The sequence below is a fragment of the Zophobas morio genome, unplaced genomic scaffold, assembly GCF_036711695.1.
Source record: "Zophobas morio isolate AGI-343-1 ecotype UQ-CSIRO unplaced genomic scaffold, CSIRO_AGI_Zmor_V1 ptg000021l, whole genome shotgun sequence".
NCBI lineage: Eukaryota > Metazoa > Arthropoda > Insecta > Coleoptera > Tenebrionidae > Zophobas > Zophobas morio.
This window is the reverse complement of record NW_026972126.1, coordinates 16,937,824-16,959,634: the sequence shown is the minus strand read 5'-3', so window position 1 is coordinate 16,959,634 and position 21,811 is coordinate 16,937,824. Positions and strand designations below refer to the sequence as shown.

Below are 21,811 nucleotides of genomic sequence, written 5' to 3'. Positions count from 1 at the left end.
AAATTGTACAAAAAATTATTTCGGTTTATTTATCTTAGACTACTTGGTATGAAATTTCGCAGATGTTTTAAGGTTATCCTGAAAACAGTAAGTCGTCAATCAAAATTCACCTATTCATCCCGTCCAAAAACTTGATGACGTCATCTCATAATTTTGTTGAGCAATCTGGATACCTACACTAAAAAATTAAAACGGATTCATAGACCACAAGTACAGAAGTATGTGATTTACACAATTTAAACAGGATTTACCACGCGAAATTTTGACGACTGGTCATGAAATTGTTAGTGGAGATAATTAGACAAATTGTGGTTAGTGTTTTGTCATGATTTTCATGTCCCTAGCACATCTATAAAATTTTATAACAATCAGTCCGGTAGTTTCGGAGGCTATCTGTCTAATAAAAATCGACACAGACCACAGGCGACAAGAAGAAGACGGACGGAAACAGAACCACATGTTTTCATATTCTAGAGGTCAGGAAACTTCCTTATATACGTTCACAAGGTAAAAACACATTTTAACAATAAGTTCAACAGCTTATATTAGAATTTTCATGTTGCGTTTTTTTTTTTAATTTTGGCAAAATACGTCAACGCAAACATTTATTACTAAATGTTTGGTCCGGGATTTGACATCTGTACTTTGGTAATCCATACAGGGTGATGAAAAAATGATGCAAAATGGAAAAAAAAATGTTTAAACAATTTTTTCAACCAAATTTTTCAAAATATTCGATTTCCATTTTGATATATTTTATTGCAAATTTAATTGAAAATTTAAAATTTCAATAAAAATTATCAACAGTAAAAATAACATTTTTATTCGTATTCTAGCAAATTATTATTAAATTATTGTATCTCATTATTTAACTATTAGACAATCCAGTTCATTAAAACAAATCAGAATTACGAAGTTAATTTCAGCATTTTCAAAGTAATTTTTTCATCACCCTGTATTTGTTTTTCCACTACTTTAAAAATGATCTCAAATTGTTAGAGTTCAGAGACGTTGACACTAATATATTATATACAGGGTGAGTCACTAAATACGCGTTCCTTCATATCTTACTATTTATTATTAGTAATAGAACAAGGAAGGGTTTTGTGAGGACTATTAGTTTAAAATTCTTTTGAACTATTCAGAGTGTTCCGTTTCTAAGGTGTAACACAATTTAGTCTTTTTAAATGGAACAACCTATATATTTTTACATATTTCTATTGACCTCTTGTTAGGCTTTACAATCACAGTTTACTTTTGAAATTACGATGCGACGTTGCCACGTTATTCCCATTTTCTTAATTTTTTTAGCAATGAAAGGATACACGAAAAAAACACAGGTTATTTTTAAAATTTGTCTTACAACATTTTTTGGTATACATAAGATTAAACTTTCATAAACAGGCTGTTTATAAAAATGTTTTCATTATTACAATTTTCAAATATTGGTATTTCGGTTTTTCCAAATAGAACACCTATAGTTTATTAATGCATCTAATTCTATTTTTTGATCACTTTCTTTTTTGTAGAGTATTTGCTATATTTAAAGTTGATATTTACTGCGATTTTTTACTTTTTTAAGAGGCACATCGACATGTTAGAAGAATGAGGACAAAAAGTAGAGTAAGATACAGTAATAAAATACAGTGTGTTTCATTTGAAAAGAACTGAAATATCGATATTTGAAAACTGCAAAGTATTGTATTTTTTATGAATACGCTGTATATTAAAATTTGATTTAGTTGATACCGCAACAAAGCGCGAACGTTTATTTATTCTGCCACAAAATATTGTAAAATAGTCTTTTAAAATAACCTTATTTCGATTTTTTGTGAACCCCTCCATTGTCAAAAAATTTCACGAAAACTGGAATGATGGCAACGTCGCATCGGAATTTCAAAAATAAACTGCTAAGATAGAACTGAACAATATTAAGAGTAGTCACTACAATGACGAAAGGGTGGGTGAGCGGGGCTACTCTTTGCTCATGAAACTATAAAAAACTAAACTTGACCTACTTTTACAAAAAATGATAAAAATTTGGAAACATTACTAGCTTACTTATATGTACAAGGCAGGAATTTTGAACATCTTCCCTGGTGTTTAGTTAATTATGCTTTAATGGATTTTTTTTATTAGGTTTGTTTTTGTTTATAATTTATAAATGTCTTATTAAATGTTTTTTTTTTGGAAAAATTGAAAAACTTAAGTTTAAAATACGAAAAATTGAAATGTTAAAAGTCGAGGAGTCGAAAAATCCAGAACTCGAAAAATCGAAAAGTCGAAGTACTAAAAAATCCCAAACCTGAAATGTCGAAAAATTGAAAATTTGAAGAATCGAAAAATCGAAAAATAAAAAAATTGAGAATTTCGGAAATCGATATGTCGAGAAAGCAAAGTCGAAAAATCGCAAACGGAACTTAAAAAACCTGAAAAATCCAAAAATTCAAGAACTGAGGAACTGAACAATCGAAACTTTGGGAAGTCAAGAAATGGGAAAATCAAAAAATAGGTTAATTGTGAAATTCGAAAACTGAAAATTCAGAAACGTTAAAATTTGAAAAATTAAAAAATATTGTAGAAATGAAAAATCGAAAAATATAAAATTCAAAATATCGTAAAATTAAAAAATGGGGAAATCAAAACATCTAAAAATCAAAAAAATAAGAATTATAAAATCTAAAATTTAAAAATCGTAAAACTGAAAAATCAACAAATCGAGACATCGAAACTCGAAAATTTAAAAATTTGGAAAATTGAAAAATCGGAAAATTCAAAAATCGAAACATCGGAAAGTTAAAAAATCGAAATAGGACAAAAACGAAAAATTGAAAAGTTAAAAAAGTAAAAATTTATAAATAGACAGACTGAACAATCAAAACATCCGAATCTCGATAAATCTGGATCAAAAAAAAATTAAAAATCGAAAATTTCAAAATTCGGAAAATTGAAAAATTAAAACATAGAAGAACTTTAAACTTGAGAAATTGAAAAATCTAGAAATTTAAAAATTGAAAAATTAAAAATCGGAAAATTAAAATCAAAATAGTGGAAAAACCCAAAACTGATAGAAATATTCAAAAATTGACAAATAAAAAGTTGGGAAATTGAGAAATCGAAAAACCAAAGAACCAAGTCGAAAATAGAAAAATCGAAAAATTGAAGATGTCTAAAATTCAAAACTTCGAGAAGTCGAGAAATGCGAAAATCAAAAACAGATTAATTAAAAAACCGGAAAACTGAAAATTTAGCAACGTCAAAATTTGAAAAATTGAGAAATAGAAATGCTGAAGAAATGAAGAAATCGAGAAATTCAAGCATAAAAAATAAAAATTCGAAAATCTAAAATTCAAATGTTTTCATTTTAAATTTTTTCAGTTTCCTATTTTTCAACTTTTTGATGTTTGAGTTTTCAATTTTCAATTTTTCAATTTTTCATTTTTCAATTTTTAGATTTTTCAATTTTTCATTTCTTCAGTTTGCGATTTGCAGTTTTTCGTTTCGGTTTTCCATTCTCTGTATTTTTAAAATTGTTCTGTTTTTCAATGTTCTGATTATATAATTTTGCTTTTTTGTCAATGGGAAATTTTCAGATTTTCGATTTTCTATTTTTCGGATTTAAAATTACTCTGGTTTCCTATTTTTAATTTTTCGGTTTATAGATTTGTCAGTTTTGTAAACTGAAAACAGTGGTGAAAACTGCGTTCCAAAATTTCAAGAAAATTGGATTGACGTGGCAACGTCGCATCGGAATTTCAAAAGTAAACTGTGGTTGTAAAGCCCCAAAACGAGGTCAATCAAAACATAACAAAATATATAGGATGTTTCATTTTAAAAACCAAGTTTTGTGTTACGCCTTATTCTTTACTAAAGATGGAAAGAACATCAGAGACTAAACACTTTGAACAGCATACATTACAATTATTTTCGACTATACTTACTATTATTATTATTTATTTATTTTTTTTTTTTTTTTAATAAAATAACTTGTATACCTTTACATATTCTTATCTTTTCCTAGGCTTTATAACCATAATTTAGTCATGAAATTCCAATGCGACGTTGCCACGCTATTTCAATTTTTTTTTATTTTTTAGCAATGCAAGAATTCACAAAAAAAATCGCAATAACGTTATTTTTAAGATTTGTATTGCAATATTTTATAGACTGATAAAGAGAGGTATGTGCTTTGTTATAATATGAATTAAATAAAATTTTAATATACAAAGTGTTTATAAAAAGATGTCTCTCAATGTCTGTATGTCTCTTAAAATTTTCTTAAAAATCTCAGTAACTACTATCAACTTTTAATTCTATACTTAGTGAGCTGCAGTAATAAAATACAGGGTGTTGTATTGAAAAAAAAAACTGAACTATCGATATTTGAAAATTGTTACAATCAAAAAAGTGCTTGTTTTTAATTATCTTTTCACAAAATACATATTGTAACCCAAATTTTCAAAATACACCTTTGCGATTTTTTTTGTAATATTTTGACAAAAATTGGAACAACGAATCAAAATGTATAAAAATATATAGGGACGTTCAGAACCGAAGAAAGCTCTATCTGCATAACTTTAGACCAAGTTGTTTTTTAATATAACTTGTAATGAATAGTATATCAACGCAAAATAATAGTAGAACTTTTTTAAACCCGTCACATGAGCATATCATAATTAAATATTCAAATATAAAACAAACTTACTGTTACTTATTTATTATTTATAAAACTTTCGATTTTATTTTAATATTACAATAACAAACACTCCCCCGTAATCGACATTATGGGAACAACTAACAAGGTCAAAATGTTTCCGATATTTAAACAATACAACGGAAGTCTTAGTCACTTATGAACCTTATGATACACACAATAATCGTATTTTTCAGTATTATTGTTTATTATTACTATTTTTTTTTATTTTTCGTATATGCAGAATACTTCATTAATTATTATTATACCCACTCTAAATTCAGACGAACCTGCAGCCAATATTGCCGCTAACCACAGCCACCACAGTCGAAATTACTTGAAACAATTAATAAGGTAAACGCAAACACTTTGTTGTCAATTTATGGCAGCGTTAGGTCGTTCACTCCAAATTTATGACACCCTAACACTACAATTTTATGTTCATTACCTCATTAATATGTATATGTTACATTGTTATTTTTATTAAACCGTAAACTAATTTGTCAAAATAAAAAAAAAACGTTCTGAACGGAAAAATAAAACTCGTCATTCGGCGCGGACCACTATCGATGAAACACCCTGTATCACACCCACGTCACACTGAGCTCGCGCCGCCACTTTTTCTCAAAGAGCGCGTCAAAAATAAAAAACGAACTCATCCTCAAAGGAAACTGTTGCGTGCCTCGGTTCGAGAAATAGCTAATCCCCAGGAATTTTATTTTCCCGTCACGTCGTTCCGAGCTGAAATATCGCAACGAAAACCCGCACACCTTCCACTCACCTTCCGGATAAAGATTCTTGGAGAAGACGACATCGATGAAGGCGTTGGTGAAGTTGTACAACCCCGCCATCCCCTTCGGGTTGAAGTACGTATCACTGACATACGTCGCATTATCTGTCAAATTAGTGAACTCCGGCCGCTTGTCGTCCATCACCTCCGACAGGGCCCTGTCCAGGTTCTCGCTGATTTTGTTTATCCTCGTGGCGAAGCTCCCCGAGGAGAGCTCCACGGCGACGCAGAGGATCCCCGCGGCCACCAGGAAGCTCACTATGTTCACCTTTTGTCTTTCAGAGGCCATGACTGACACGGGATAATCAACTAATAACTAAAGACTGCTGTTATCGGATTCCCTCCATAATCCGCGATAAGATTAGTAGCGTTCTTTTTCGGTGGCAGCTGCGTCTAGATCTGCAACAGGAATGGGAAAAAATTAGCATCGGGACAGATGGCATCCGGAATTTAAATGGTGAGTGCGAGTGTGGCTACGATGAAGATAACGACTTGTATGTCATGGGTTTTAATTGACTCAATTAGACTCTTAAACGGGTTTTCTGAGGGAAAAACAAGTAGTGAGTTCATGATGAGTTATGTATTGTGAGCGGAAAGCAGTGGCCGGTTTAGAACTTGAGGAAAATTATTTGAAATGCGATTGCGACACGATTTGTGGATTCTTTACAGTCGAGCGAGTGTGCGGACTTTAATGTAATACAACACGTAACGCTGATTTCGAAAATACAGAAGTCGGGGTGAATTTATAATGTTCCTGATTGTGTGTTTTTCGCAATGATTGCTCTCGATAATCGAGTTATTGTTGAACAAATTTACTTTGTAAGTATTTCTGGCTGCTATTGAGGTTTCATAAATACTGATAACTTTTACGATGAATTATTTCTGGTAAATAAAGTGTAAACTGTGTACGTCAATAAAACACAAAATCAAGAGTGGATTGTGATAAGATCTGTGACTACATTTATTGTTTTAATGCCGTCTTTGGGGATTTTTATGCTTAAGAACATAAAAGTGATGTCTTTTATAGTAATAAATGTATTTATTACTCGTATACAGTGCGTAGGCAAAAACTGGAATACTGGTGTTTAAATTGTACTTGCGGTTTATGAATCCGTCTTAATTTTTTACTACATTTTACAGTAATAAAATACTTAATTCAAACATTTTGGTTTATTGTCAAAAAATCGACCACGCAAACGTTTAAGGTTATCGTAATCCTCCCAAAAAATTGATGACGTCATTTGAAAATTTTGCCTAATAAAATCAGAAAATATGCAAAATATGACTCTATATTTGTGGTTTATAAATGCACGCACAGTTTTTAGAATTACTTATACAGGGTGACCAATAATATTAATGACTGAGGCATCCTTTACATTTATTTTAACATTACGTACATATCTTTATTTTAAACTTATAAGGGTTATCAAAAGAAAATTCGCAAAATCAAATCTTGTAACTTTTCGAAAAATTTGAATTCATTTACCTTCTACCAATTTTTTGTTTTTTTATTTGTTTTAAATTTTCAATTTTTCGTTTCTTAAATTTTTCGTTTGTCAATTTTTCAATTTCGTAATTTTGCGAAATTCCGATTTTTCATTTTTCGATTTTTCAGCTTCTCAATTTTAAATTTTTTGATTTTTCAATTTTTCGTTTCCTCAATTTTTCAATGTTTCTTTTAATTTTCTATTTTTTTGGTTTATTCAATTTATCAAATTTTCATTTCTTGATTTTTACAATTCCTGATTTTCTGAATTCTTTAATTTTCAATTATTCGATTTTACAACACGCATTTCGTTTTTTCGATTTTGTATTTTTTCATCTTTCAAAGTTAATGTTTCAGTTTTTAAATTTTTCGTTTCTATAATTTTTCAGGTTTTTAGATTTTGCACAATTTTCATTTTATACTTCTTCACTTGAAAATCGAAAAATTAAAAACCGAAAAACTGAAAAAATAAAAAATTGCAAAATCCAAAAAGTGAAAATCGAAAAATTGCAAACCGAAGAACTTAAGAAACGAAAAATTATGTTTTCGACTTCCAAAATTTCCGTTTTTTCGTTTCTTCAATTGTGCGATATTCCAATTTTTCATTTTTCGATTTTTCAGTTTCTCAATTTTTAATTTTGCAATTCTTTAATTCTTCGTTTCCTCAGTTTGTCAAGTTCTTGATTTTTTCCCGCTTTTATAATTTTCATTTTCCCCATTTTATACCACAATTTTTCGATTTTTCATTTCCTTCAGATTTTCAATGATATTCTGGATTTTATATTTTTTTTTTAATCGATATTTCAAATTTTCATTCCTTGATTTTTTTCAATTCCTCGATTTTCCGATTTCTTTATTTTTCAATATTTCTATTTTACAATACGCATTTCGCTTTTTCGATTTTTAAAGTTTCTCAATTTTTATAATCTTTCGATTTTTAAATCTTTCCTTTCTATAATTTTTTAAGTTTCTGATTTCCAGTTTTTAGATTTTTCACAGTTTTCATTTTATACTTTTTCACTTGAAAATCGAAAAATTAAAAATCGAAAAACTGGAAAAACAAAAAATTGTAAAATCGAAAAATTGTAAATCGAGGAACTAAAGAAAGGAAAAGTTATTTTTTCGACTTCCAAAATTTTCAGTTCTTCGGTTCCTCAATTTTTCAAGTTCTTAATTTTTTCCCGCTTTTTTCTCGATTTTACACCACAATTTTTGGTTTTTCATCTCCTTCAGTTTTTCAATGTTTTTCCCGATTTTATAATTTTTTTTAATCGATTTTTCAAATTTTCATTCCTTTATTTTTTTCAATTCCTCGATTTTCCGATTTCTTTCTTTTTCAATATTTCGATTTTACAATGCGCATTTCGTTTTTTCGATTTTGTATTTTTTCGATCTTTCAAGTTTCTCAATTTTTAATCTTTCAATTTTTAAAGTATTGGTTTCTATAATTTTTCAAGTTTTTGATTTCCAGTTTTTAGATTTTTCACAGTTTTCATTTTAGACTTTTTCAGTTGAAAATCGAAAAATTTAAAATCGAAAAACTGAAAAAACAAAAAATTGTAAAATCGAAAAGCGGAAAATCGAAAAATTTTAAATCGAAGAACTAAAGAAACGAAAAAGCATGTTTTCGACTTTGAAAATTTTCATTTTTTCGTTTCTCCAATTTTTCAAGTTCTTCGTTTTTTTCCTTCTTTTATAATCTTCATTTTCTCGATTTTATACCACAAGTTTCCGGTTTCTCATTTCCTTTAGTTTTTTAATGTTTCTTCCGATTTTATAATTTTTTGGTTTATTCATTTTTTCAAAATTTCACTTCTTGATTTTTTCAATTCCTCGATTTTCCGATTTCCTTAATTTTCAGTACTTCCATTTCGTTTTTTCGATTTTGCACTTTTTCGATCTTTAAAGTTTCTCAATTTTTATAATCTTTCGATTTTTAAATTTGTCGTTTCTATAATTTTTCAAGTTTTTAATTTCCAGTTTTTAGATTTTTCAGTTGTCGTTTTATATTTTTTTCTTTTTTCACTCGAAAATCGAAAAATTTAAAGTCGAAAAACTAAGAAAAAGAAATATTGCAAAATCGAAAAGTGGAAAATCGAAAAATTGCAAATCGAAAAACTGAAGAAACGAAAAATAATTTTCTCGACTTCCAAAAATTTCAGTTTTTCGTTTCTTCAATTTTGCGGCTTTACAATTTTTTATTTTCCGATTTTTCAGTTTCCCAATTTTTAATTTTTTAATTTTTCAATTTTTCGTTTCCTCAATTTTTCAAGTTCTTGATTTTTGTTTTGTTTTTTCCGATTTTTTAATTTTCATTTTATCGCAATTTTTCGATTTTTAACTTTTCCTGTATTCAATTTTTCAAATCCTTGGTTTTTCAGTATTTTTGATTTTTAAGTTTCTCTTTCGTATTTTGAATTTTTCGTTTCTATAAATTTTTCAAGTTCTTGAATTTCGATTTTAAGGTTTTTCAAAGTTTGCATTTTATACTTTTCCGTTTTTCATTTTTCAATTTTATATTATGCAAATTTCCATATTTTTGAAAAATTGTAAATCTTAAGAAACGACAAATTGAAACATCGAAAAACTAAAAATCGAGAAACTTATAAATTAACAAATCGAAAAATTGGAAACCCACAAATTGTAAAGTTTAAAAATTATAGAAAGTTTCAACATCCAATAATTGGAAAATGGAATACTGAAAAGGTGAAAATTAAAAAAAAATTATAATTAACATTACATATTTAAAATGAATCTTAGAAAAATTGCAGACCATAAATTGAACAAACGGAAAATTGAAAAATTGTGAAGCTGAAAATTCTAAAACTGAAAAAACGAAAAATAAAAAATGTAGAATTGAAAAATCGAAAATTGACAACCGAAAAAGTGCAAAACCTAAAAACTGAAACATTCAAAAGTTGGAAAATCGAAAAACTGAAAAATTTTAAAATGAAAACTTGAAGAGTCCTAAAATTGAAAAATTGCAAATCGAAAAATTGAAGAACTGAAAACTTGAAAACATCGAAATTGAAAAAACAAAAAATTATCGGAACACTGAAAAATCAGAACATTGAAAAATTTAAAAATCGTAAAAAAACCTAAATGAAAAATTGCAAATCGAAAATTTGAAATGTAAACTTAATGAATCGAGAAATCGAAAATTTAAAAAATGAAAACTCGAGAAATTTTATGTGGAAAAATTGCAAAATATGTACAAAAATTGAAGAAACAAAAAAAATGAGAAATTGAAAAATCAAATAAGTAATGGAAAAAATAAAGAAAATTAAAAACCGAAATGAAAAATTGCGAATGGAAAAATAGGAAAATTAAATGTCGATAAATTAAAAAATTTAAAAATTGAAAAACTGAAAAATCGAATAAATGAAAGTTTCAAAATCCAATAATTGGAAAATGGAAAAATTCTAAAATCGCATTAACCTAAAAAATTATTTTTTATTTTAAATTATAATTATTATGTATTACATAATATTTAATATGAAATTTAGGAAAATTGCAGATCAAAAATTGAAGAAACGAAAAATAAAAAATCTGGAACTGAAAAATCGGAAAATTGAAAACCAAAAAATTGCAATTATTATCAAAAAACTGAAAAATTGAAAAATTAAAAACTGAAAACTCGTCAAATTGCAAAATCTAAAAACTGAAACATCAGTAAGTTGGAAAGTCGAATTTACTAATGAAAACTCAGACTCGTAAAACTGAAGCGGGAAAAAATAAAAAATTGCAAATGGAAAAATTGGAAGATTAAATGTCCAGAAATTAAAAAATTAAAAATTGAAAAACTGAAAAAGCGAATAACTGAAAAAGTTTCAAAATCCAATCATTGGAAAATGGAAAAATTCTAAAATCGCATTAACCTAAAAAAGTGAAAATTTTTAAAAAAATTATAATTATTATTACATATTTAATATGACATTTAGGAAATTTTCAGATCAAAAATTGAAGAAACGATTCATTGAAAAATTGTGAAACTGAAAATTGTAAAACTGAGAAAACGAAAAATAAAAAATCCGGAATTGAAAAATCGAAAAATTGAAAACCAAAAAATTGCAAATTAACAAAAAACTAAAAAATCGAAAAATTGAAAAATCAAAGACTGAAAACTCGTCAAATTGCAAAATCTAAAAACTGAAACATCAGTGAGTTGGAAAATCGAATTTACAAATGAAAACTCAGACTCGTAAAATTGAAGCGGGAAAAAATGAAAAATTGCAATTCGAAAAATTGAAGACTTGAAAAACTGAAATACATATTGAAATTGAAAAAACAAAAAATTATCGGAACATTGAAAAATATAAAAATTGTGAAACAAACCCAAGTGAAAAATTTCAAATCGAAAATTTGAAGAAATGGAACATTAAAAAATCGACAAATCAAAAAATTGAAAACTCGAAAAATTGCAAAATATAAATTGAAAAATCGCAAGTGGGAAAATTAAAGAACCGAAAAACTAAAAATGAAAATTGAAAAAACAAAAAATTGCAAATCGAAAAATTGAAAATTGAAAACTCGAGAAACTCAACTCGAAAAATCGCAAAATCTCAAAATTGAGAATTTGGAAAATTGAAAAACCGAAAAATTACAACTTAAAACGGAACTTCTGCTGAAATATCCTTCCACTATTTGTTTTTAATGCGAAGTTCCGATCGATTTCTGCAAATATTAGCTCCATAAAGTAAACTACAAAGTTTGCGCTTTTCTTAGTAACCGCCACGAGCGATCGGAATTACGAGCCGTTCCGTATTATTACCGCCAATATTAAGACCCTAAGTGCCGGAATGCACTTAAACTTAAACCGCCGTCAGTGGAACACCAGATGATAAAAAATACACTCTTATCTAAGCATGTGAATGAATTAGCATACCGTGACATAAAAATAACGGGATCAGAATGCAAAACAGTAGTAATTAATACAAAAACAAACTCAATCGAGTCTAGTCATAATGATGCAATTAAAAAACGATCTAAGCATAATCAAAAATGTATCAAGGTGAACTAAAAAAGAAAACGATATGTTTAAGTTGATACGAAAGTGTAATGGTAAAAGTATGACAAAAATTTGTAACTCTGAGCTAAACCTTGGTGTACGTTTTTAATGCGTAGATAACTTGAACTGAACAATAGCGCGATTTTTATTGTTGTAGAGTGTGTAATACAATTCGGCAATCTTCCTCGAAGGCAAACAAGAAAAATTATCGCAGTTTTATCATGTTCTATTTACTCATTTCTGATAAACTAGAAAAAATCTAACAGCATTTTGAAACAACTGGTAATGATTTGAAAATATAAACGCCAAAATTAATAAACCGAATACAAAAAAAATAAAAAATAACAAACGTACTTATTCGATTCTGACCTGAACAACTTTCACAAGTCAACGTGATATTCGTTCAAAAATTTCATTGCCAGTGACATTTCAAGTAGGGTTCTTCGAGTAGGAGCTGAACCAGCGACCTATAAAATTTCGACTAGTTATAATGAAAGGGTATTAAAGTTACCAGTGAAACTGAGCTAATATTTCAACTGAATTCACTACATTAGTTTCAATAAAAATATTAGGAAAAAAAATAGAATTTAAAGTTTAATCATCTTATAGAGTTCAAACAAAAATATCTAGTTATTTTGAATTTTTGCAGATTAAAATAAATAGAGATAAAAGAGATTACTTTCAGATTATCAAAATCTTCACTCACAATCAAGTTGTTGTTACTGCGTTCATGTTGTATTATCAATTTACTCTTTTATTTGATTTGACGTCACGTTTTAAATTTTAGAGTTCTACAGTACGAAAAAATAAATCTCCCATTTCCTTCTGCGTTTGATGACGTCTTTTCTAAAACACATACCCCTGTAGTTGTGGTTTATGAATCTGCTTTAAGGTTTTCCCGCAGGCATCCAAGTTTAAAAAAAAATGGAAATTTCCACTCCATTATTTTTATTTTATAATTTACTGAAATGGGAAAACTCACTAGAAATATAGGCATAGCCTTACGCTTGCATTCAAATTTTCGGAGCAATTGTTAATCCGTTCCTTGTCATTGGTTAACAAGTGAACAGAGTGTTTTCGTAACATAATGCGTTCGAATCAAACGCAGTGGTGGAATCTGGGTGATTAAACTATTATACATTAACGAATTCAAAAAAACACGCTCTACAAGAATCTCTAAAAAAATATACAGGGTGTTATTGAGTTCGACCAAGTTTGTTCACCTCTTTCAAGAAAATGTTCAGCTTTTTTTCGCTTCAATTTATTTGATTTGATGTCACATTTTAAATTTTAGAGTTCTATAGTATGAAAAAATAGATCTCCCTTTTACCATTCGACTCAAAGGCAGTGATGGAGTCTAGGTGATTAAACTATGATATATTAATGAATTCAGAAAAACAAGCTCTACAAGAATCTCTAAAAAAATATGTAGGGTGTTATTTAGTTTTTTATAGTGTTACTGGTATTAACTATATTTATTTTAATGTATAGAGGTTATCACAAAAAAAAGTTCGCGAAACCGAATCTTATAATTTTTCAAAAAAAGCAATATTTCTTCGACCAATTTTGTTCACATATTTCAAGAAAACTTTCGCAGTTCTAAATCCTCTTTCCTAATGCAGTTCTCCTAAAACCACATATTTTATCTTTTCTAACTCTTCTTAGAACAGTTCTCTTTCTAGAGCATTCCATTACCAAAACCTTCTCCATTCCGTTGTTTCTATAGCGGTGGCAACGTGCCCTAGATTAATCTTCGTCATAGGGGACACATACAGATATATTTGTTCAAGGGAAGGAAGTTTTCATGTAAATCTCAAATTAAAGGAATATCCCGGCTTGATAAGTCTGGATTTTTTTAACTCTTATGATCAACATGACAGTCTATTAGAATATACAGGGTGAGTCACTAAAGTGCACAGGTGCGATATCTTATTAATTATTTGATAGAAAATTAGTTACTTTCTACCGTACAGAAGGTTCCATTTCAGAAAAATAATGTATAACTTGGTTTGTTTACATTGAACACCCTATATATTTTTACGTGCTCCAGTTCACATTCCCCTAGGTTTTATAACCGGTTTATTTTTGGAATTCTAGTGCGACGTTGCCACCTTAAAGGAATATCCCGGCTTGAAAAGTTTGGATTTTTTGAACTCTTTGGCGATCAACATGACAGTCTATTAGAATATACAGGGTGAGTCACTAAGGTGCGCAGGTGCGATATCTTATTAATTATTTGATAGAAAATTAGTTACTTTCTACCAAACAGAGGGTTCTATTTCAGAAAAATAATGTATAACTTGTTTTTTTTTTTTACATTGAACAACCTATATATTTTTACGTGCTCCAGTTCACATTCCCCTAGGTTTTATAAACGCTTTATTTTTGGAATTCTAGTGCGACGTTGCCGCCTTAGAGGAGTATCCCGGCTTGATAAGTTTGGTTTTTTTGGACTCTTTTACGATCAAAATGACAGTCTATTAAAATATACAGGGTGAGTCACTAAGGTGCGCCGGTGCGATCTTATTAATTATTTGATCAAAAATTAATTACTTTCTACCATACAGAGGGTTCCATTTCAGAAAAATAATGTATAACTTGGTTTTTTACATTGAACACCCTATATATATTTACGTGCTTCAGTTCAAATTCCCCTAGGTTTTATAAACGGTTTATTTTTGGAATTCTAGTGCGACGTTGCCGCCTTAGAGGAATATCCCGGCTTGATAAGTTTGGATTTTTTGAACTCTTACGATCAACATAACAGTCTATTAAAATATACAGGGTGAGTCACTAAGGTGCGCAGGTGCGATATCTTATTAATTATTTGATAGAAAATTAGTTACTTTCTACTATACAGAAGGTTCTATTTCAAAAAAATAATGTATAACTTGGTTGTTTTACATTGAACACCCTATATAATTTTTACGTGCTCCAGTTCACATTCCCCTAGGTTTTATAACCGATTTATTTTTGGAATTCTAGTGCGACGTTGCCGCCTTAGAGGAATATCCCGGCTTGATAAGTTTGGTTTTTTTGAACTCTTTTACGATCAACATGATAGTCTATTAAAATATACAGGGTGAGTCGCTAAGGTGCGCCGGTGCGATCTTATTAATTATTTGATAGAAAATTAGTTACTTTCTACCATACAGAGGGTTCGATTTCAGAAAAATAATATATAACTTGGTTTTTTACATTGAACACCCTATATATATTTACGTGCTCCAGTTCACATTCCCCTAGGTTTTATAACCGGTTAATTTTTAGAATTCTAGTGCGACGTTGGCGCCTTAAAGGAATATCCCGGCTTGATAAATTTGGTTTTTTTGAACTCTTTTACCATCAAAATGACAGTCTATTAAAATATACAGGGTGAGTCACTAACGTGCGCCGGTGCGATCTTATTAATTATTTGATAGAAAATTAGTTACTTTTTACCATACAGAGGGTTCTATTTCAGAAAAATAATATATAATTTGGTTTTTTTACATTCAACACCCTATATATATTTACGTGCTCCAGTTCACAATTCCCCTACATTTTATAACCGGTTTACTTTTGGAATTCTAGTGCGACGTTGCCGCCTTATGCCAATTTCCTTAATTTTTTTGGAGTACAAGGATTCACAAAAAAATCACAATAAGGTTATGTTTAACAACTACGTTATAATATTGTATAGAGAATAAACTTTGTTTTAGAACCAATTAAATTAAATCTTAAGATTGTTTATAAAAAATAAAAACGTTACAATTTTCAAATATCTGTATTTTTGTTTTTTTTTTGCTTCATGTAGGACACCCTGTATTTTAGTACTGCATCTTATTTTGTTTTTTAATATCTTTCTTTGTTGATATGCTGCAATAAAAATTATTATTATTATTTATGCATTATACAGCGTGTTATTGACAGGTACATATAAAATAAAATCGGGAATTGGTCTCGAAGTATGGGTGCTAAAATTAAAAAAGTTCAGATAAAAGTGTTCTCCTTTTAGAGATAAAAATTATTAAAATTTATGTCCAAATTCGTTGTACGCCTCTGATAAAAAGGTCATTTTTCGTTTCTGTAGCAACAAAAGGGCTCTTATTTTTTTATTATTGTTACAGTTGCTAGTATTTACTAAAATAAATTAATTTTACCTATTTATCCTTCAGTAGCGTCTAAAAAGGTTGGATAGGGGTTCATTTTCCCCTTATAATTTTGATAACACAAAAAATAAGTTTTTCAGGCTTCTTAGACTTTGCGAAGAACTGTCAATTTTGTTGTACGTACGTTTCAATAACCCCCATTAACAAAAATTGATCTCATCTTATTAGACAGAACTTTCCTCGTCCCTGAAGTACAATCAAACAAATCCAGTATTTTTAAAGTAGATAATACCAATCACAGTGTAAGAAAAAATGGCGCCCATGAAGAAATCGAACGGACGACGGATGGAACCCGCGACCTTCGCACTAGTAATAAAATACGATTTGGATTTTTTGGGGGGAAAATCTAGATATATCTAGGATAAAAATTAAGGCGGATTCATAGATCACAAGTACAGAAGTATGCGTCAAGAAAATATGAAAGTACCCGTTTGGCGGATGGTTGTTATTACAATACTTGGGAAACAAAAATTAAACCAAAAAAACATTTAATAAAATATTTTTATAAATTATAAATAAAAACAAAACCAATAAAAGAAAAATCCATTAAAGTGTAACCAACTAAACACTAGAGAAGATGTTCAAAATTCCTGCGTTGTGCATATAAGTAAGCTCGTAATGTTTCCAAATTTTCATCAGTGAGCTAAATTTATCTTTTTTCTAGTTTTATGAACAAACAGTAGCCCCGCCCACCCACCCCTTCATCATTTCGGTGACTACTATTAATACTGTTCAGTTCTATCTTAGCAAGTTTTAGCCCCGCCCATCCGGACCCTATTTTCTTAGAGAATATGTCATTTACCAAAATCAGTCTTATCTTATCGACTCCGCCCAACCGCCCTCTATTTTTTTTTAAGAATGTCATTTACCAAAATCAGTCTTACGTTAACAAGTACTAGCCCCGCCCACGCACCCTCTCTTTTCTTAGATGATATGCCATTTGCCATAGTCAGTTTTATCATAGCTAGTACTTGCTAAGACAAGACTGATTGTGGCAAATTACATACCCTCTAAGAAAATAGAGGGGGGGGGGCTACTGCTTGCTAAGATAACAGTGACTTTGGCAAATGAGATACCCTCTAAGAAAAGAGAGGGTGGGTGGGCGGTGCTAGTAGCTGCTAAAATAAGACCGATTTTGGCTTAAATGACGTATCCTAAGAAATTTAATTAAATTATTATAGGAAAAGACACTAGAGACTCCAAAGCACTTTCAAATTCTTTCCAAACAAGAATACCTAGAACCTAAAGATTGTTTTAAATTTTTCAAAAAAAGAAAAAAAAAGGGGTCCCAAAATTGACTCAAATTTAAAAATGTATTCGAGTTTTCAATTTTACTGTAATTGGCCTCATGTTATTAGACAGCACTTTCCTCGCCCTTGAAGTACAATCACAAAAATCCAGCTTATTAGAAAACATATACAGATACATATTCAGAATAAGGAAAAAAGTACAATTTTGATTTTTTTTGGAAATCTGGATAAGTAAATTAAGACAGATTCATAAACCACAAGTACAAAAGTATATGATTTGATAACTGAAATTGAAAAAACTGGTATATCGATTTTTAAAAATTATATTTTTGAACTTTTTGACGAATGAATCACACTTGTAAACAAGACAAGAAACACAAACAATACAGCTATTCGTACCATTTACATGCATATTTTTATAATTTAATCATTGTAATCCTCTGTTGTACCTTATCTAATCCCCGAGATAAGCAACTCGAAATATTTTTCTCTGATTCCGATAACAATAGGATCTTCATCTGACCTTAGCAATTTTTCCAGAAAATTAACAGAAAATATGAAAACAAATTCCATTTACGCACCTAGTGGCGTAAACACCCATTTCCCGACATCACCCCCGCCGCACCCGCTCCCCCTCCCCCGTTAAAACCCACCCCCGCCCACCCTTTCAACAAAATGAGCCCCATCCCCCGCTCCGCCACTGACGCGAACTCAAACACATTATCTTATTATAATCGACGTTAATCCGCAACTTGAAATTAATTAAAAACCGCGACCTCTGCGCCCCCACGCAATTTTCTTTTACGACTCCGGCTTCCGCTTTTCCTCACGTCGTTCGAGTTTTTCCCCAGCACGAACTTGCCCAGTCGAGCGAGACGTTCACCAGCCGTGTAAACATTCCATTACTTCTACGGCGCAAAAAAATTTCATCCGTCGTCGAAAGGTGGAATTGCTCGAAAATCGAAAAATTAAAAGCGAGCGATTACGCGTTTCCGGTTGGACGGCGACCGGAAACGAAGAACGGTCGCTCTTGTCTGCGTCGGGGGCAATGGTCTTTTGGCTTCGCTCGAAATGCGGGGAAAAAGCTCGAGTGAATCATGTGATTAAGATAAGGAGTTTATTGTTGAGCGGCTTTAGTGACAACGGCGGTGTCGGCCTGTCAGATTAAATTGTTGAAATGTATAAATCTTGTTATCTGCACTTGGACGGTTCTGAAAGTGCGGGTAACTGGATTAAAAGAACTAACGGTGAGTTTGTGTTGTGTGTGGTGGGCTAATGTGGGGGGGGATGGAGTTTTCGTGGGTTCGGGCTCGGTCGGCTCTCTTCGGTGGGGTCGGGGGCGACAAGTGGTCTAAAGAGAGCCACAGGTACGATGTAAATAGGAGTTGCATTTAAAACTTCGTACATCCAGCGCGTGCTCCTGATCTTGATCCTATTGAAAATCACCATTTTTCAAAAATTTCATTAAGAAACACCATATTTAATAATAATTCTTGATTTAAAAGGTGTTTCCTGTGATGATCGATTATCTATCTAATTCTAATTTAGTAGAAACGTTCAGGATTTCCATTTGTCATCCGCATAAGCCAACAATGACATTATAATCTACATTAATCATAAATTATTGTCAAAGTTGCTGCAATAAATGAAAAAACTTCTAAACGCATATTTCGAACCACAGTCATCAATTATTTATTTTAATATAATGTGATCTTGTTCGATAATCTCCAAATTCAGGCAAAATTTCGAACACATTACTAAGATATCCGATAAAAAAAACTCACGAATTCTTGACATCAATACCGATATTTTCATATCTATATTTAATTTATTACAAATGTATGCGTCCCCTAAATATTTACAACCACGTCACTCTCTTCTGCTGAATTTCAAGAATTATGTGGTATTGGCAAGCTTGTATCATACGAATGAGGCTATTAACCGGACGACACTGCATTACCATGAATCATTTTCTTGATCATTTCGAGATAAGCACAATCATCCGACACGAATTTCCTTTTCAATGCTTCAAATTTCATTTTCATTGCTATTGTTGTATAGAAAGTGCGATGATTGTTGTAACGTATCTGAAATATCTCTCGATCACAAAGGAAAAGTGTTTAAATTTTCAGTAGTCGATTTATTGACATATATTATAAAACAGTTTCGGTTTCAATCGTCGATAAATGATCTAGTTTTTTATTTTCATTAATTAATAGTATTTTAAAATTTCATCGACATGGTTTAAATTCCAAGTAGTGGCTAATAATACAAAATTCATGACATTGTCTGTTGTGTTGTGACTAGTAATATCCGCTCTTTGTAGACGACTCACTTGTTACAACACGTGCAACATTATTAATTTTCACCCACAGTGTTGATAAGGTTTTGCAGAAAAAATTGCTAATTTATGAAATGACACGTTACGCTCAGTGCAATGAAGCTATAAAACAAAAATCGATTGTTATAACTTGATATTACAATCAAATTTTTTTAAACTTAGCGATTGTTGTCAATTTAAAATTAAAATATCGTGTGGATGGTAAAGCGCTGCCCAAAATTTACGTCTTCTCAAAATTATGCGAGGTAAATGCTGTTCAAATTTTGTAAAATAAAATACTCTTGTACTTGTGGTTTATGACGATGCCTTGACTTTTTTACCCTTGGTATTATCTGAACTTTGCAAAAAAATGGAATTTTAATATTTTTAGAATTATGTCATAAATAGATTCTTAACTATGGTTTTTACGAAAAATATATTACTTTGATTTTCATAAGCATACAAATTTCCCAAAGGCGACATTAAAACTATAAATGTAGTCACACAGATCTTATCATAATCGATTCGTGATTCTGTGCTTTATTGAAGTCCTACATAGTATATATTTTATTTACCAAAAATAATTAATTCCTCGTAAAAGTTCTGTTATCGATTATTATTTACGAACCCTGAATAACAGCCAAAAATTTTGTGTAGTAAACACTGTTTAAATTTTATAAAATAATTATGACTAATTTTTATTGTTTCATTCTTCCTCTTTAGTGTTCAATCCACACATATTTTTAAACTGCAAAAATAAATTTTATAATTTTTCGAAGAAGCTGTATCTTTTTTTGTTGCATTTCTGTATGGTCGATAAAGAAACGAAAAAAACACAAAAAGTCAAAAAAAGCTGACAAAAATGCGAAGATAGCTGAGGAATAAAATCATAAAAATTGCGACTAAAAGAGGGAAGTCAAAAAAGGCGACAAAAAAGATCACCCAAAAAAATTACACAAAAAAAAAGACGATTAAAAAAAGGGCAAAAAAAAAACAATAAAATAGTTCACAAAAGCTGCAAAAAAAGTAACCACAAAAAGAGAGAAAAAACAACAAAAAAAAACACAAAATAAAAAAACAGACAACAAAAAAAGAAAGTCACAAAAACGAAAAAGGTGCAAAAAAGTGACAAAAAATGCGAACACGAAAGGGCAAAAAACTAAAGCAAGGGAGTCAAAAAAAGCGACAAGAAATGTTACAAAAAAACACGACAAAACAAAGATTAAAAAAATGCAACTAAAAGAGGGGAGTTTAAAAAAGGTGACAACAAAAGGTCACAATAAAGGTGAAAAAAAAAACGACTACAAAAATGACAAGAAAGGCGACTACAGAAAGTGACAAAAAAATACAAAAAAGGGCTAATTTTAGCCTGTTTTCATCTCCTCATTTTTTGTCACTTTTTTGTGGACTCATTTGTTATTTTTTGTCAACGTTTTTTATAGAAACTTTTTCTGTTTTTATAGGTTTTTGTCATGTTGTCTCCGTTTTTGCCTTTTTTATCACTTTTTGTTGCGTTTTTCAACATTTTTCTTATCGCTTTTCGTTATTTTGCTTTCCTTTGCATAAAAAGTTGATGACGTCATCACAACTTTTCATTATGAAAAACTCAATTTTGTAATCTTTTTGTCACTTTTTTTAAATGGCCTTTTTATTTTGTGTGTACGTTTTTGTCCCATTTTTCCACGCTCTTTTTGTGGACCTATTTGTGGTCTATTTTTGTAATTTTTTCCGCTTTTTTTATCACCTTTTTTTTTGTACTGTTTTTTTACCACATTATTTATCAACTTTTTTATCGTCTCTTTTTTGTAACATTTTGTAAACTTTTTCTGTTTTCCTCACTTTTTGTTGCCTTTTTTATCATTTTTCTTATCGCTTTTCGTTGTTTTTCTTGGCCTCTGGTAAAAAGTTGATAACGTGGTTGCAGAATTTTATTATGAAAAACTCAATTTTGTAGTCTTTTTGGCACTTTTTTTATTTTTTTTGTCCAATATTTTTTGCGTTTTTTTTTTCGTTTTTTGTGGCATTTTTTGGCGTGAACTCTGGCTGTCTTGTCCAGTTTTTTCACTTTTTTTTCGCATTTTGAAAACATTTCTGTCGTCTTCTTTGTTTTGAT

The 21,811-nt window shown here is 29.9% G+C and overlaps 1 protein-coding gene across 5 annotated transcripts in view; it reads right to left on the bottom strand.

The window, feature by feature from the left end:
• The window catches only part of LOC135133315 (prominin-like protein), a 95,832-nt gene that overhangs the window by 52,422 nt on the left and 21,599 nt on the right, over positions 1-21,811 (bottom strand). For all 5 annotated transcript variants that reach the window (XM_064061677.1, XM_064061679.1, XM_064061680.1 and 2 more), the window contains exon 2: positions 5,475-5,882. In XM_064061677.1, coding sequence (XP_063917747.1) covers positions 5,475-5,772 — 298 coding nt within the window. In that variant the 5' untranslated portion in view covers positions 5,773-5,882. The remainder of the gene's footprint in view (positions 1-5,474; positions 5,883-21,811) is intronic.